The sequence below is a fragment of the Pseudopodoces humilis genome, chromosome 2 (assembly GCF_049639895.1).
Source record: "Pseudopodoces humilis isolate 2021_Gansu_Grassland_sample_001 chromosome 2, ASM4963989v1, whole genome shotgun sequence".
NCBI classification, from domain to species: domain Eukaryota; kingdom Metazoa; phylum Chordata; class Aves; order Passeriformes; family Paridae; genus Pseudopodoces; species Pseudopodoces humilis.
In genome coordinates, this window is record NC_142201.1 from 89856500 (window position 1) to 89874407 (window position 17908).

General features: G+C 43.7%; 1 protein-coding gene across 2 annotated transcripts in view; it reads left to right on the forward strand.

Annotated features, from left to right (window-relative positions):
* The first annotated feature begins 2955 nt into the window (after positions 1-2955).
* The window catches only part of GSK3B (glycogen synthase kinase 3 beta), a 149162-nt gene continuing 134209 nt past the window's right edge, over positions 2956-17908 (forward strand). For both annotated transcript variants that reach the window (XM_088068506.1, XM_005523884.3), the window contains exon 1: positions 2956-3195. In XM_088068506.1, coding sequence (XP_087924632.1) covers positions 3108-3195 — 88 coding nt within the window. In that variant the 5' untranslated portion in view covers positions 2956-3107. The remainder of the gene's footprint in view (positions 3196-17908) is intronic.

Genomic DNA, 17908 nt, shown 5'->3' on the forward strand with positions numbered 1-17908 from the left:
GACACAGTGGTGCCTCAGAGGGAGGTTGGAAAAATGAGTATGGTAGGGTGGCTCCGGGTGGCTGCCGTACCACTCCTATGCTGCAAATTCAGTGTCTCTTAGGCCTTGTTAGGGCACACCACTCTCACCTGTCGGGTTCACAGCTGTACAGAGCTGCACAGGTAGATCCTGAAGAATCAAGCCTTGAACAGTCCCATGGCCTTTGTAGTAGGTGAAACCATTCAGCATTTATCAGGCAGAAAAAAAGGCTTCCAGCAAGCCAAGCACCCTGAGGAGAGCAAAGTGCTGAACAGGACCATTTTGACAGACTGGGTTTGTTTTTTGCTTTGGAAAACAGCTCTTATAAAGGATAAATTTTAGCTGCCTTTGGCTAGGTCTTTGTTTGGTCACATAGCAATGGTGTTCAGAACAGGGCTGTAAAAAATATTAAATCTGGCAATATTTTGATGCCTTGAAAAGAAAACAGCAGCTCTTAGTCTTTAACACTGGCAAAATTTGTTTCTGCTAGTCAAAGTTATTTTGTTTGTGGTATAAACTATTCTGGCAAGAGTGCTTCTTTTTTTTTTTTTTTTTTTTTTTTAATGGCATAAGCAAGCGGTGCTCAGTTTGTGCTGATGTCTGCCGAGTAATTTCACTGAGGTCACAGCAGGCAGCAGTGTCCCAGTGCTGGCTGTGCCAGGGCTGGGAGCCGCTGCCCCCAGGGACGCTCCAGAGCCCTGAAGAAGGACGAGTTCTTCCAGAACAGTGCCTGGAACTCTGACAAGGAGCAAGCTCAATCTACCTATGGTGGCAGTGGTACCTAATGATGAGTGTTTAGTGCCTCAATACAAGCTGTGTTATCTGTGAGGAAGCCTTGCTGTTAACAGCTGAACTGGGAGGACTTTCTATGAGAGCCCTGATCTTCTTTCCCCTGCTTGGCCCAGTTGATGCAGAATCGCTTCATGAACCACATCCACGACTGTTCCTTCCCCCCATTCCAACCTGAAAGCTGGAAAGGGATTGTTTACAAGAGCCTGTCGTGACCACGCAAAGGGGAATGGCCTCAAACTGAAAGAAGGTAGGGTTAGATTAGATATTCAGAAGAAATTCTTCACCACGAGGGTGGTAAGACACTGTAACAGGCTACCCGGAGGAGTTGTGGATGGCCCATCCCTGGAAATGTTCAACGCCAGCTTGGATGGGCTTGGAGCAACCTGGTCTAGTGGAAGGTGTCTCTGCCCAGGGAGGTGGGAACTGAGGGGTCCTTAGTATCCGTTCCAACCCAAACCATTCTATGATTCTATGGCAGCACTGTGCGCGTCAGCGCCATTTCTTTCACGGCTCAATGAAAAAGAACCGCAACACCTCTGTGCCTCATGGGTTTTAAGCACAAACCCCGCAATTCAGGGTTTCCTTTCCCGCTGCCCCAAGCACGCTCCCGGCGGGACGGGCCGCGGGGGCGCGCCTGAGGGGCGGTTCCCAGCCGCGCTGCGCATGCGCGCTGCCCTCTCCCGGCCCCCACAGAGGTGAGCGGCCGTGCCCCGTCGGGAGCGGGTGCGCCCGTGGCCCCGCTCCTCGCGATTGGTCCCCTGCAGGCAGCCTCATCGCCGCCAGCCAATCGCAGCCTGCGGCCGCTCTCCGCCTCAGGCTGCGGCTTGAAGACGTCCCAGGGCTGGGTGACGGAGGCAGCGCGCCCCCTGATTGGCTCTTCCTCCTCGGCTCCACTTGGGTTGGCCCGGCGATGGCCGGAAGAGAGCCCTCCTTCCCATTGGTCGCCCTCCCGCGCTGCTAGGGCGGCGGCGGCGCGCTCCGATTGGGTGTCCGTTTCACTTCGGGGAGAATCGGTCGCGCCCGCGGTGGTTCCGTGATTGGTTCCGGCCAGTTACAGGCATTCTCGTAACGGCCTCAGGATTGGCCCCGAGAAGGCTCGGGCGTTTCCGTAACGGCCTCGGGCCGGGGGCTGGCGGGCGCGCCGGGTTTTTCGGCCGGGTATTCACAGACAGCGCTTACGGCTGCTTCGCAGCGTGGGGCGGCGGCGGGCACAGGCGGCTGCGCGGCTTTGGCGCACGCACAGAGCGCAGCGGCGGGAGCCCGGCACGCAGCGGAGGGAGCAGCGGGGACAAAGGGACTGATCGGCAGGAACGGGGAGGGGGGCTCGGCGGGAGACTTCAGCCGGGCGGACGAGTCCTATGTGCCTTGGGCGCCTGGGGAAGCAGCAGCAAAAGCAGCAACCGCCGCCAGCGCTCTGAAGCCAGGCTGAGGAGGAGCAGGGAAACCGCCGCCGTCATGGCCCGTGCCATCGCCGCCGGCCGCCGTCCGCAGTGCAGCGTGCCCTGCCTGAGCCGTCGCCAGCTGCCCGTGCGGGCGCAATGAGCGGCCGCACCTCCGGAGTCGCCGCCGCCGCCTCAGCGCCGTACTGGGCAGCAGCGTCAGCGAGCGGCGGGGCCGCCTGGCCGCCTCACCCCCCTCCGCGCGCCGCGGATCCCGCCGCCACCACCGGATCCTATTGCGACTCAGTGCCGCATCGCCTCCGCTCGGCGGTGCCCCGAGATCCCTCCGCCGGGGAAAAAAAATAGTCCCGTTGCCTGCCGCCTCCCTCAGAGGCGAGGGGGAAGGAGAGGAACGGGGAGGGGGGAAGGAAGAGAAGGAAGAAAAAGAAGAAAAGGAAAAACAAAGAGATAAAGCAAATAAAAGGAGAGAAACGCGGCGGCGGCGGGATCGGAGGAGCCGGGCCGCGAGCCTCCGCCCCATGTGACTGGCGCCCGGGGTGGGGGCAGCGAGGCCCAGCGAACCCCCCTCGCTCGGGAGCGGCGCCGGGGGGAGGCGGCTCTCGGACCCACCGGCGCGGTCGGGAAGGATGGTCGTGTGAGGAGCGGGCGGCGTGAGGAGGAGCAGGAGGAAGCAGGAGAAGCAGCAGGAGCACCAGCCGCCGGGCGACAGAGACCGAGAGGGGAGGGGGCTTCCCCGGGGGGGGAAGGGGGGGTCCCGGCGTTTCATGTGGCGCGTCCCACCCGTCTCCTGCAGCTGAGCGAGCGAGGGAGCGGCAGGCGGGCCCGCCGGGGCGAGGCGGAGGGCGAAGGCAGGAAGAGGAGAGAGGTGATCGCCGTTGGGGCAGAGCGGGAGAGACCATGTCCGGGCGGCCCAGGACCACCTCCTTCGCGGAGAGCTGCAAGCCGGTGCAGCAGCCCTCGGCCTTCGGCAGCATGAAAGTCAGCCGTGAGTATCCTGCTCCCCTCGGGTGGGGGGTGAAGGCCGGGGAGGCTGCCCCCGCCCTTCGCCCAGGCGGGGAGAGGCGAAGGGAGCCCGGCCCCAGCCCCGGCCTCGGCAGCTCCTTTCTCTCCCCTTCCCCCCCCATTAACCTTGAATAGGCGCACGCCGCCGCTCCGTTCGGGGCCTGCTGGACGGAAAATCCCGGTGGGTTTGTCCTCGTCCTTAGCTCCTGGTCGCTGCTAGCGGCCTCTGGCTCATTAAAAAGCCATTTTTCCCCCCTTTGTGAAACGGATTGGGAGTTCCGTAACCAGTATTTCCTTTTCATTCCTCCCCTCCTCCCACCGAAAGGAGGAAATGAATTGCGGGCACACAGGTATGACCGTGACATTCACGTTCATTATGTGTTTTTTTGAGGTTTTTTTAAAGCGCTCCTGGCTGTGAAGGGGAGAGAGCATGGAAGATTTTTCCATGCACCCGTAGATCGGGTGTGAGCACCTTTTAGTCCAGCCCATTTAAAAAAAAAAAAAAAAAAAAAGGAGGGGGAGGGGAGCTTACAAAAGGTGTCTCTAATATCCTCCAGGCTCTGGTAAAATGCTTAGAAGAAGGCGTAAGAAAATGCTTATTTTGAAATAAGTACTGCATGGGCTCACATGTCAAGCTTAGCATTCCTTTTCCAATTTTCTGTTCAGAGGAATATTTTTAAGAACGAGGCCTGTGCTTTATTCTGTACAGACATGTCAGAAATCATGCTTAATGTGTGCTCATTCTTCATATTCTGTCGTTTGGGTTTAGCTGGTTTATGTGAATTAAGAATATGAATTAAACCTCAACAAATGTACAGTGCTGATACAGAAAGGCCCAGTTCTGAGTTTCTATAGGTCGGCTATGTGCTTATCATACATAATTTCTTTACTCCTGATTTGAATATGTTCACATTAAGAACTGAATTGTTCTTCCAGATTCATAAGAACAGTGTAGTTTTTGGAGATATTTTCGTTTTCCTTACCGAAATGCAGGATGACATCTTTATGGGACCAAGAATACTCAATATGCATTCCCATTCGATTGATCTATTTGATATTCGTATAAAGCCACACCTGGCATGGCTCTGTGGGTGCATGCCTGCATCCATCGCAGGGGCTTGTGTGTTTCGTGCCAAAGCACTGCGAGATTGTGAGCTTTTTTGACAGATGAGAAATTTTGATAGTTTTATTTGCACTGAAATGTCTTCCGCTGTGGTTGAAGCCTTGAAGAGAGCATTTGGATCAGGGGCTGTAGTCCACCTTGTATCTGCATGATTTATGTGCCAGCAGCACTCCAAAAACCGTGGGTGCAGTTAAACCCATATTAGCAGCACGGCAGTGTAGGTTTGATCAGGTCCAGCATTTGTATTTATTAAGGATTATTGATCTGTATGGAGGAGAACTGTGGGTGACTCCATTTTAATTTACTGGCTTACTTTATGTGGCTGTGGAATGGAAAGCAGGTCTTGTTGATCAGTATTTCTGCAGGTGGCTGTCTAAACCAAGCGAGACCTCAACCTGTCATACTCGGCAACTAAATTTGTCTTATTCAGGCTCTACAGCTTGATTCTTGAAAGGTCATTGATGCTCCGTTCCCGTTTATTTGAGGTCAAAGACTAGACAGATGCTTGCCTGTGAAGAGGGTGCTAACTGATGCAGACTAACAAGTTTGCAAATATGATTCAATCCCAAGTGTATAACACTGAGGGAGAAACAAAGGCCGTAACATAAAGCGCATGCACTTGTGATAACCCCCCCAGTCGCTCTAGTCATGTGCTCCTGGTCCTTCTGCTGTCTGGAAAAAAATGTCAGAACAAAGCAAGAGAACCACATTCAAGGATTCTGTGGGAAGTGCAGTTTCTATTTTCATTTAATCCAGCCATGTAAGACAGCCTGGGAAGTTAACTTTTTTTTTTTTTTTCTTCTTTTCTTTTTAAGTGAGAAAAATTCCAGGGTGTCGCAAAAGGTTTTATTTTTCTGGTTAGCAAAGTGTTGGTAACATTTTATCATATGATGTAGCAAGCTGTGTATTGCCCGTGTTGAGTGCTTCTGTGGTGGACAGAGTTAAGGCGGCTTTTTCATTTTGGTATATATTTGTAGGCTGATACTTAGTTACCTTTTTAGCCAGTTCGAGTTAAAGCTGGGACAAAAGAGTCCTTGTGAGGAAAGTGAAAATTGATGGATTGGTATCTTCTGAGCGTCTGGGACATCTTTAGTGCCTCTGTTTTGGTGTGGGTCTTTTGGAAGCAAAACCTGTCTTGCTTGATGTCAGCCTTTTTTGCTCTCATTTGTAAAGAGCGGTGAAATCAAATGATGAAGTCACTCTTGCTCTGATGTCTCTTGCAGCTATTGCTTCTCCTGTCTGAGTGCTGCAACAGTTACCTAGGAAGGATAGATCTAAGGGATGAGAAAAGCATTAATAAAATACTGGAGGAGGGTTCATTGTTCCTTGTGTTTCCTGGGAGGAACAGAACTAGAACCATACTCTGTTTTTCTTCCCAAGGTATATGGGGAGGAAAGAGTGAGCAAGCATTTTTCATCTCTTTGCTGTGCAATTTACTAGATTGAATTTATGATACTTTGTTCTCAGAAGTTGGTAACTGAATGAAGCCTTGAATGGAAGGATGGGAGATTACCAGCAGATGCTTCTCCTTTGGCTGTTGGGAAAGATGACTTCTCAAGCATGCTGCTCTCATTGCTCTGTCAGGGATGGTACAAGGGTTTTAACATCTCTGCAGCAGTAGGAACCCTGTGGCCTTCATGTATCTCTTTCAAGTCATACATCTGTCTTCTGAAATATGACTATATTTTTATTTCTCTATTTATATTTTGGTGGTTGTGAAATCACTCAACCATATGGATTTCTACATTGAAATAGTTCTCAAATAGGGTATTCCTATTGCTGAGTATTCCTCAGATAGGGTATTACTGTGTTGCTGGGTTCGTAGGCTTTCCCTGAACAAAAAGTAAAGTGTGTGTACTCCTTCTGTTAAGCTTGGCCCTCAAAAGGAGAGAGCTAAGCTTCCAGTTTTCCACTTTCTGATACTGTCAACCTGCACGTTATAGTATGAGAAGAGATAGGAACTTGAAGTTTTCTTTTGTTCTTTACCTAGTTGCTCTTGCAATGCTTGCAGATGTACCTTGTTTCTCAAATGGTACCCTGCATTATTACAAAAATAATCCTGAAATATAAAGGGTAGTCATGCAACACATGACCAAAAATATCAGTGTAAAAATAGAAGTCTCAAAATTTGCAGTTTGAGAATTTTCATCTAATGACTGTAGAATTGATTTTTTACTTTTTTTTCCTTCTCTGAGCTTCTGGGAAATATGTGTTTCAAGTAACACCAAGTCCTTACAGCCAGCAAGTACTTATTGTAACTGTAGCCAATTGTCTTGATGATCTGCAGTAAATAATGTCTTGGCTAACACTTGCCATGAAGAATTTTTTGCTCCATGTGTGATTGTCATGGGTCTGTAATTGGTTATGCAGGATTTGTCAACTTGGAGGGTGAGGAAGGCGATTTTATTTGCTTTAGCTAATTCTGATGTTGACCGCATACTCTTGGGTTGCAAAATCTGAAGGACAATCTCGTAATAATTCATTTTGGACTCTGTGGAACAATGTTACAGTGGTGCCAGACTTGGAGTTTGTTGAAGTTTTTCTTTTCTTCTTAGATTCATTGGGTTTTTTCTGTATTGTAAAATCTCCTGAAAGCACAATAGCTTGGTAAGCCTATATTGCTGTGTATTGTTCCCACAGAGTGTGATAGCTCTTTAAAAGTGGTTCACGAAGGAGTAAAGTCTGTGAGTTTGTTGCTCTTTTAGTAGCTATTCCACAAACCACTACATAAAAGTGACTGCTTTTTAGGTAGCAGTGGTGTCTAGGTGACAGTTTAGTTTAATGTTGTGTGGTGTCCAGGTAGGTGTGTGGGAAGAACCTTGGAAAAGGGCACCCTGGCTGCCTTCAGTGAGAAGGAATGAGTGGGGCTGTTGAAACTGCCAAGCGATTGAGATAATACCACCTGGTGTTTCTCAACCCAGTTAGGGTAGGGCCCTCTCTATTGCTTTGATAGCAGTTTCTACCTAATTGGTTTCTGAAACTGAAAGCTGCCCATCCTGCTTTCCTTGCCGGAGAGAGGAAAATCACTCCCTTCCAGAAGCCTGCTGAGCGTTATGTGTCTGGCCGTCGCTCATCCTAGCCCTGTCCAGCTTTCTGACTGCTGCTGAGTGAGCAGCTCTTCTCATTCCTAGATTGAGAAAAAATATACTGAGGGGGTCAGCTAATGAATATGTGTGACTGAGTGGAAAGTGTTTCATGTTACAGTGCCTCAAAGTTGTGCCTTGCAGTCTGAAAAGGAATAGAACTGTCTGCTGTACTTAATTCTGATGCTGACAGACTCTTTATTCATACCATTAGTTAGTTGATTCCATTTCTGTTCTGCACATTTCCTCTTCCCTGCACTGCTTCTTGGAGATGATCCCTTCTTGTTACCCCTTGATGCACCTTCTGTATTTCCTAGCAGTATTGGAACCATCTTGTTCACCTGTTTACACAGCTATAGTTTACGGAGTGTGTTCCTTGCCTGCATGCATGCTGACTCTGGAAGTTGTTGTATCGCTTCATCTGTTAACTTGAAAGGGCCTTGTAGGTATCACAGGCGGTGGCAAGGAGATGAGAAAAGCTAAAGACCACCATGTGGCCTGAAGAGTTTCCCTCTACTGCCCCAGAGAGCTCTTTAATTTTCTTATATTCTATCTTTAAGAGCTGATTTAGATAAAAGATAAAGGAATTCTCCAGTATTGGAGTTCAGTTTACTCATCACAGATCTTCACAATTATAGGAATCTGTGAGATATTGGCTGTTGCTGTGTCTCTCCCCATGCTCTCTCTTAAACTGGATGGATGAGTAAAGAAGATTCTGAAAGTCTACAGAGTGTGTGCAAAAAGCCTGCAGTTAAAGCTTTGTGCTGCAATCAGCTGTAGGATTTTCTGAAATGAATTAATGCTAAACCCTTTGATTATTTGAACACAGTAGCTAAACCATGCCAGGTGCTTGGAGAACACTTGAAGCCTCTTGGTTCAAGCGTTTGGAGTATTTTTGTTTCAAATGACTGAGTCCCAATTTAAATTGAAAAGTGTGTTACCTCTGAATTTCCAGAAATGTCTGTAGACAACTTAAAACTTGAGTATTTTTCTGGAGTTCTCTCCCTTTTGATTCTGTTAAAAAAAAACCTTAATTTTTAACTTTACTCTGAGGACTTTTAGTCACCCATAGCTAGTGTGGGAAGTGCTAAAGTGGCTGTCTCCTGCAGCAGCGATATGGCTGGTGGAGTTACTTGGCTGCTTTCTGAATTTAATGAGCATCAGCCTGGAGCAGCCTTGAAAGACAAACAAAACTTTTAAAATCAAGCAACTAGGAAAAGGAGATTATTGAAAGTTTGAATGCCTCACAGAATATCCAGGTCCATGCAAAATTCAAAAATTTGTCTTTTCGGACCTTCTTTCAGAAAGCTAGACAAATAGGTGCTCTTTTCTTTATGTATGTTGAAAATAAATGCCAATTACAACATTTGCAATGTGACAAGAAAAGCTACTCTTTCAGCCATAAAGCCTCAAAACCTGTAGGGTGCTGTACAGGTCAGACCCCCTTTCTTCAGATGCAAAACCAGAAATCCCCTTGTCACTTCTCATCCCATAGAGATTGTTTCCAAAGTGCTGCATGCTGCCATTGGGGGAGGTAGAAGGTTGAAAGAATAATGGTCTATGCCACTTTATATTTTAGGAATTGATTTAAAATGTAACCGCTTGAGTGCACTATAGCAGTCTGATCTTGAGGTGAGAAAGGTGTGAGATGTGGTAGCAAGATGCAGGTCCGTGAGAAATTGGTACAACATCATAGTCATGCACAGACAACTATTCCTGGTCAGCGCTGCTGCATCTCATTAAACGGAAGCCTCGAATGAATGTCTACCTGAAGCTTTTGCAAACTGGATTTGGGTAACAACAATTTGTTTTCACCACCTCTTCGGAATCCTTCCTGCCCCCATAGGTAATAGCTTAGCATGCACTGGAGTGTCATTATTTAGGTGTTTTCCGTGAAAACGGTGCATGTTATCCTATAGGTGTTGCTGTGTGATGCTTTGTCAGGGCAGTAGGAGAGGTGAGATGATGGTATTTCAATAGAAATCCGTGTTGGAGACCTTTCTGAAAGCAGTCCTGTATCAGTCTCTGAGAACTGTCAAAAATGTGGATGCCCAGAAGTCATACTGCTGTGCCTCTAAAAGAAGTGGACAGTGATTTTTCTTGTATGTTCAGTGCTATCAAAGAATCTTTTCATTAGGTGCTCTTGCCACAGATGACTTGTCTGTTCAGAAAAGGAAATAAAGCAAAGCAGTTCACTCTGTACTTTTATCTCTTGCAGACGGGAAGTAGATGTAAGCATTTAAGGCAATTTGTGTTCTCACCTAGACTGTCTTATAATGGAAGAAAGGAAAGTGGTAAGATAGCTTGTCAATGTCAAGAACTCAGGGCTTTTTTTTTATTTTTTTTTTTTTTTAACAAAAGTCATACAGCAACAGTTCCTTCTGAAGGGACAGCTTCAGTCCTTGCTGGGAGCTTTGCTGTGTCCCTGTAGCAGGGACTGTGTACTTTCTGGCTTGGCCTCATCAGTACCAGTGCTTCCTCTACAGGTGAAAGTGGGCTGCCAGTTTTCTTCCATGTTGATTAATTTCTAGATGGTTTCCAGGGTTTCTGTGTGGGTGATACAGAGTCAGGTTGCTGTGGGGCTGCAGTGGGCCTTGGTGCCTGCCACAGGAAATTAACTTTAGCTTTCACAGAAGTGAGAACACACAGCTAAGAAAAATACACCTTTATAGCTTTTTAATATATCTGAATAGGCCTGAGTGTCTCTTTCTTTGAAGGGTATAATGACCATTATGTAGCATTGGTGAAAGTATTTTTGTGTCTGAAAAATGTCTCTTAAACTTGATATATCACAAAAATGTTTAGTGATATAGTTATGTTGCTTGCTGTGTCTTTTCAGGCAGTTGGATTGAGTTGGAAAAACGTTTTAGTAGTCCAAGTGCCTGGCAGTAGATGATCATAATAAGAGACCCCCTGATCAGAAGGGGAAGGGAGGATATTTCCCATTGCTGCCACTGGATAAGCAATGCTGTGGACGGTTTGTAGGACTTAGAAATACTGGCCCTGCACTGTGCTGTTGTACGTGCATGAGGATAAATGTTTGCGTGCAGCTGCAAAAATTGCCAGTCTTTTGGGTCAGAGCACTTAGAAGGGGAAGAGTTGGGTGTTGGCTCTGAAGTTATAACCAGAAGGGAAGCAGCAGCTGAATTTTTCCAACCAAGGCAGACTTCTTACAGCTACATCATCTCTTTTGACTTTTTTGGTAGGAATAGAATTCTTGTCAGATACAAGCTCTGTAGTTCATAGTAATATCTTTTGCCAGGAATGCAGGCAATTGTTTAATTTTCAGGCAGGCCAAGAATATGTTTTGTAGAAGGATAAATTGTGACTCTTGCTGCAGAGAAGAATTTGATTTTTCTTGCTGTGTAGAAAGAGGAAAACTATTTAGTCACAGTTGGTAGTGCCAGTCTGGTTTTTTGATTCACACCCTCCTGTAAACATTAACATAGAACATACAATGATATTTGTACCCCATCTCATTTGCTTAGTTGTTTTAAGTATCTATTTTTAAAAGGTAGCACAACGAATTGACCTGTGTGAGTGGGTTTCCTAGTGGGAGGAAGGGGTCACAAATTCATCAGCCTAAACAAACCGAATATTTGGATGTTGCCCAAGTAAACTTGAATCATTTGGCACACATCTGTATCCCCATGAGTGAAGCCCATAGCCATAAATGTATTTCCTCCATTTGTGGGGTCCAGTATCAGCATCAGAAAAAATGTTTTGTGCCTTGCTTAGAGAACGAAAGCTTTCTGGCAGGGCAGTCTCTCTGCAGGTGAGTAGATGGAATGTTTTATTTTCTTTATATATACAATTGCTCAATTGAAACCTAAAGAAGCAGAAAATGGTATTGTCCTTGAGAAGAATGTGTCTGTTGACCATTTCACTTATAATCTTGCCATCTTACTTGTGGTTTTGTGTGCTGCCTTGGGAGCCACGGGTATGTACAGTCATGCACCATAGCAATTGCAAACTTACGTTTTTTTTCTGTGTCACTCAGAGAATAGAACCTTCCTAATCAAATTCCACTTTTAGAGACTTTGGAATAGATTTAGCAATATGTTTTAGTAACCACAATGGATTGCTGAGCTGAGTGTTGGGGAAATGTTTTAGAGGCCCGTGGATAGCTAGGTGATTTTTATCCATTTGTCTGGGTTTTCTAGTGGAACATCTACTGAATGTACTAGAGACAAAAGCATAAAGTTTGTGTGGAGTGGGAAAACTTCTATTATTCCAGAAATTGTGGACCCAAATTTCAGATTATATTGGTTAGTGAGAAGGCAGGGAGAGCTTTAATTGTAACTCCCAAGAAAAGGTACTGTCCATTTTAGATTGAGCTCAACTTTGAACTTGCTCTTCCTTGATTAGTGCGGTGGGCATAGTTGGTTTGGGATTGTGTGCAGGTTCTTATTCAAGTGACATGGGATGGCATTTGAGTTTGGTGGACTCTTCACATGTGCAGGTGAAGTTCTTCAGCAGGAATGTCTGAATGTTATTCAAGCAAGCAGAGCATGTTTCGTATTGGCTTAACGGAAAATCTTCTTATGGGAATGAATGCTGCCCAACCTACAAGTCTCTGTCTGTCTAACCAATGGATTCAACTTCAGTGGACTGAAGCTTCCCTTCAGCTAGAGTAGCTGGCTTTCAGTGTCCATGAAAGCTGACAAGGTTCAAGCATGGCAATTGACATGGGATCTCTGACAGGAAAAGAATGGTGGCTGCTTTCCCAGGTAGCACATTTGAAATACCTGTGGGATTTTGGAGAAAGGTAGAGATATTCATGAGGCAACAAGCAACATTTTCTGTTTGGTGTCAATGCCTTGGCTTTAAGCAGTAGCTTGTGTATTTATTTTTTTCACTAATAACCTGGGTTATTTTTTCAATGGCAATATTTGAGCAGTGCATGACTGACTAAATATTTATTACAGCTGGCCAACTCTAAAAGGAAGTGGTGCAGAAATGTTTATGCTGTGTCCATAACTTTTAATAATTATGATACTTCAGAAATGTTTACTGAAACAATGACACTGCCTGTATTTCAAAATATCTGGTGAAACCTTAATTTTTATTCTTACATTGTGGCATAATTGCAAAACAATGTTTTTTTCTAGTGTTAGTTTAAAAAATATAGTATCTACAGATGCCTTTTAAGGTTTTTAGTTTATTCAGACATTGTGGTATGGGGGTTATTAATTTATTTTGCCCTTTTTTCTTTTAAGTGAAGAGCAGGTGGAATTATGAAGGAGTTCCTGGCAGACTGTTTTGAAATCAGTAGATGCTGAGAAAAGTCATGTTAAGTTGTCCTCTAGCAGCTCCTTTTTCTCTATGACTTATTACATATATTTGAGACTAGAGAGGCACACACATATGTGCGGTCAGAAATATAATATGGAGGGGTGGAGATGATCTAGAATTCTGAGATCTGGAATTTAAACCTAGGCCACATGTGAAGGCTTTTACTTTTAAGCCTTTACAGACTGCTCTACCTACATGTATGATTGCAAAAGTTTATCTTTACACGCTCATGGTGTTCTTGTCTGAGTACCTGGGAAGAGTGGTAAGATGTAGGTTTTAACTTGCTCTGGTTACTCACCCTTCCTGTGCAATCTTCTATGCTGTGGTGCTTTCATTTCTCCCAGTGTTCTTGTGCACTGCTGTGCATCCAGTGAAGCTGTGGTGCACTGGGGTTTGCTGCAAGGGTGAGCAGCACTCATCTAGTACTTTACAGGTATGCCTTACACCCTTCAGAATTAAGATATGCTAGTGGGGGCGGGGAGGGGAAGCACCCCAAAGCCAAGGCTGCTAGGGATGGCATCTATGTCTGGCGTGCAAAATATTTTCCTGGGAAATATGAAGAAGAAGAGTATAGAAAATATATCAGTAGCCCGTTAAATTGTAGAACTAATGCAGGGTGTTTATGAAGTAAGGAGAACAAAAAGTTGATTGGTAGGACTCAGGTTTCTTCAAGACTGCTGTACATAGGCTATTACAGTTTTGCTTTGAGACTACAGATGCAAGTTTTTATGACTGTATTTGAAAGCCTTGTGATTTCTAAGTATAGTAGAGGATAAAGGCAGGTATTTCTAAAAATTCAGTTAATGTCCAGGATTTTGTCAGGAAAAGTGGTATAAAAAAGGGATAGGGAATTTGTCTGTAGATGTAGAGGAATAATTTGCTCTCATCTGATGCTGAAGAGAGCAGATGTTCCTGAACTCCTGGAGATTTGTTTGTTGAAATCCATTGAATTTCTCTGGACATCTCTTGTGCCATTTAACTTTGATTTCTTGTTTTGTCTGTGTTAATATGAAACCATCTCATACTTAGGAAACATGCAGTGGGTCAAATAGTGGTTATTTGACCATTTTGTTTTCTACAACTTCTTCAACCCTAGCTTGGAGTTATTCTGTGTGTGGAAGCAGTTTTGCCATACACATTACTAGTTTTTGTGCTTAGGTGGAAAGAAAGTCATTAAACATTAAATATACAACAACCTCTAAGTATCTTTCCCCCATTTTAAAACGAAGATACAAAGAGTTAGTGCAATAATTCTAGCATTCTACCAGATTTGTGAATTATATCTGGAATGTTCTCCCCTGTGAAAGGTACCTATTAGGATGTCTGGCGGTAGACTATATAGAGTGTAACTCTTCAAATGCGAAAAATGGACTGAAACTATAGTGACGTTATTGGAAGCTGGGCAGTCTGACTTGAGAGTTTGTGTTCCTACTGAAGGTTTAAGAGTGTTTTCTTCTGTAGGACACAGAAAAGTAGGCTGGTGCGGTTATGAATCACTTTTGCTTCAACTTGGCATAGATTTAAGAAAAAAAAATTCCTTTGTGCTACTAGCATAAATAGCTGCAAATCTGTAGAAGTTGTTCAAAAATGCTCTTTTAAAAAATATGGTGTTCTTCAGATTCTTACAAAGTGAGCCATCCCATGGCTGTTCTTTGAAGAAAAGAATATGTAGATCACATAAATGAAACCTGTTACAAGATCAGCCATGGGTCGTGCTGGTAAATAGAGTCAGCTATGTGGCATGAAAGTGCTTGTTTTAAAACACATCATCCACTAAAACCTTCAGATGTCTACTTTTATGGAATACTGTTAATTTTTTCCTCCAGTAATTTTGTTGTGGCATCATTTTAATTTTTTTGGATTTATACAGCTGAGAGGTCTTAGTTCCCTTAAACTGATATTGGATATGGGCAACAACATGTAGTGCTGAAGAACTGTGTAATTTACTGTTAGGTAAAATTACTGAATGTGCTTAAAATAGATGGCAGTATGTATATATACACAATTCAAGGCAAACGTCTATCTTCAGACCTCCTGTTAATGGCTTGGATGTTACTTCTTTGGGTGTTTCTTTATGGCATCTGTCAAAGACAGGAAAGTAGATTAGGCAGTGCCTTGATCTGACCCAGTATGTCTGTTCTTACAAATGACATATCTTTATATTTTATATGCTCACTTTCACAGTGTTAACTACTTTATATATCATGGCAGAAATATAACTTTTAAAGTTATTATTAAGTTATTAATTTTTAATTCAATTTTAATTTAAATATTAATTTAAGTTATTGTTTTTATGTTGTTATTAAGTTAAGTTTATCTAAGAACAGGTCTGCAGCCATTATAAAATAAATGTTCTTTGAAGCCAGGATTCCTGTCAAACCAGAAGGATGTGCAAAATCAGGATTTCTGAAGTTTTGTGTAGTGAAGTATTAATGGTTTTTTTTGTAACTGATCTAAGTAAAATTTCTAGACTGAATTGCATTATCAGAGGTGCTCCTAGGATTAAGGGGCATGTGTTCAAAATTATCTTAACTAAATGGTACCCTAAGTAAGATGAAATGTAGGAGAGGCTGATGGCATATGTTTTTCTTAAGTAAGGTTTGGCTGTAGATTTGACTGTGCTGATAGCAGGTTTGGGGATAACTGGGGTGGTAGGAGATCTGCAGAGAAGAATCTGGAGTCGGATATTTGCACAGTGGCCATGAGGCAACCAATGCTGGAGAACCAGCAGATCTTTTACTGGATGTATTGATGGCAGTGTCACTTAAAATACATGGAGTTAGCCTTCCCACTTCTTGGCACGCTAATGAGCTAAAGTACAGCGCTTGATTTTTGGTATTGTACTGGGAGAATGATAGTTGCATGCCAAGGAAAATGGTCAGAGGTCTAAAAAAAGTACTTTAGGGGAAAACTGAAAACACTTTGAATGATTTTTTTTTCTCTTTTTATTGATTTTTTTTTTTTAGAGGAGGTAGAAGGGAGATTTCTTTTCATAATGTTCTTTCAGTACATAAAAGATAGCTGGAAAGAAAAGACAAAGCTGTTGTCTTCCCTACATGAGATGAAACTGTTTGTGGGTTTAAACTGTAGCAAACACTTATTAAGCTAGTTGAGTCAACTCTTAAGAACCTCCAGAACACTGGAATAGATTAGGGAAGTCTGTCAGATTCCCAGTAGTGCCTGTTTGAAAAATGAAGATGCTTGCCAGGTAGTTTATATATAGAAGTTTGGAGAGGTTTTAATTAAGACAGCCTGTAGTCCCTTATGGTATTACTTTGTCATTCTAGTTATTTCTGCATGGTCTTGGGATGAATTTCAGTTACAGCACACTGATCCTCTTGCCTCTCCCCTTGGGATGAGGTAGCGTTGTGTTACTGGCAGCTTGCTGGCAGTTAGTGGATGCAGAGATAAGGATCTGTGAAACTGGCCGCAGCTTTAACGCTTAAAAACAAGGTAGATTGTCATAGAGAGGTGATCTAGTCCAGTCCCTCTGCAATGAGCAGGGACATCTTCAGACACATCAGGTTGCTCAGAGTCCTGTCCAATCTGACTTACGAAGTTTCTAGAAATGGAGCACCCATCACCTTTCTGTTACAGTGTTTCACCACCCTCACTGTATAAAAAAACCCCAACCTCTTTCTAATATCTGATCTCATAGAGCTTCCTTAGTGTTGGAGTTTAGGTAAATGTACTGTGTTTGGCAAAGCAGTTGAGGAGTATTTTTAGTTAGATGTTTAAATCTGCTCTGATTTTCACTTTTTGTACAAGCACTGTTCAAATGAAAGCTTGTTTTTTGGTAGTCCTGTACAACAGCTGAGAATCACAGGCTTTCTGTGGGGGTTTCTAGATCTTGCTTTATGTGGGTCCTAAGAAAAGCAATGCTTTCCTTTAGTTTTCCATCCTGTGGTTCTTGCTTCAACACAAAAGAATTTAGCACAAGTCAAGAACTGCTCAGAGCTTCAGGCAGAGACCAGGACCCAGCTGCATAGCTAACAAGCTTTTGTTAGGGGTGTCTTACTGCTCCAAACAACTTAGAGTGTATTGCTTTGGTGTATAATGCCAGTGCAAGAAGAATATTCACTCAATAATCCATTCGTTCAATATATCCATTAATATATAACTACTCTTCACAGCAGTTGCTTTAGTTTTAACTGAATAAAGGGACAAGAGTTTGAAGATTGCATGTAGAAACCAGATGTTGCATAGAACATGAGCCAAGAAAGAAAACACATTCTTGGTCTTGTACATTTGTGGAGTGTAGATAGTTGTTACATTCTTTTAATTTTAATTTAGTTCAAAATTCAAAGATTCAAAGAGGATCTTAGTGTTGCCTTTTGTCACTTTATTATCTGAATTTTTTTAGGGATTTTAATTGACTTATGTGTAGCTTTCTGGCAAGTAAGATGGATGTGTGAAACTGTTAAGTCTGGAGTTGTCACATGAGAAACTATGAAGATATTTAAGAGAAGAAATGATCATCTGTACTGGTACATTGTTTCCCTTTTGATGCAGAAACTTTGACTAGAACTAAACAAATGATTTTTCCGAGCCTTGCAAAGCTATAGTCTTATTTTGTACATGTGAAGTTACTGTGGAAGGTTGGAATCCTGAACTGTAAATATAATTGAATTGTAAAATTCCATTCAGTCCTTGCTTCCATATTCCATGTGATTTTGAATGTGAAAAAGTTGATAGATGTCAAATTAGTGTTTTTTCCTTGTATTCTGCTCAAATAAAAGAGAGGAAATGATAAACCACTAACCTTATGCCGAAGTCCTCCTATGGTACAGTAGTAGTCCTGAATGCCTTTTATTTTTTCCTTTTGTAATCTTTGGCTGATGGAAGGATTAGAAGGTTGGCTGTAAGGCTGTGTGAGGCTCTTTCTGGAGATGGTCGTACTTCATTTATAGGCAGTGCTTGGCTTCAGGCTGTGCTTTAGTGTTTGATCTGACTTCAACATGCACAAAATAGTCCCATCTCTTGGGTGGCTTAGACTGCCGGGGCGTACAGTTCTTTTTTTGTCTGCAGCTGTCATTATCTGAATGATGGAAGAGTTTACAACTTGTGTATTGTGGAAAACTTGTCCCCCTTCCCTGTTGATAGCTGTGAGAGACTGGGATGCTTCTGCTGACATTCTTCAGCTTCAGTGCTGTGACAGCAACAAGAAGTCAACAAAGTAACCGGGCATCAGAAAA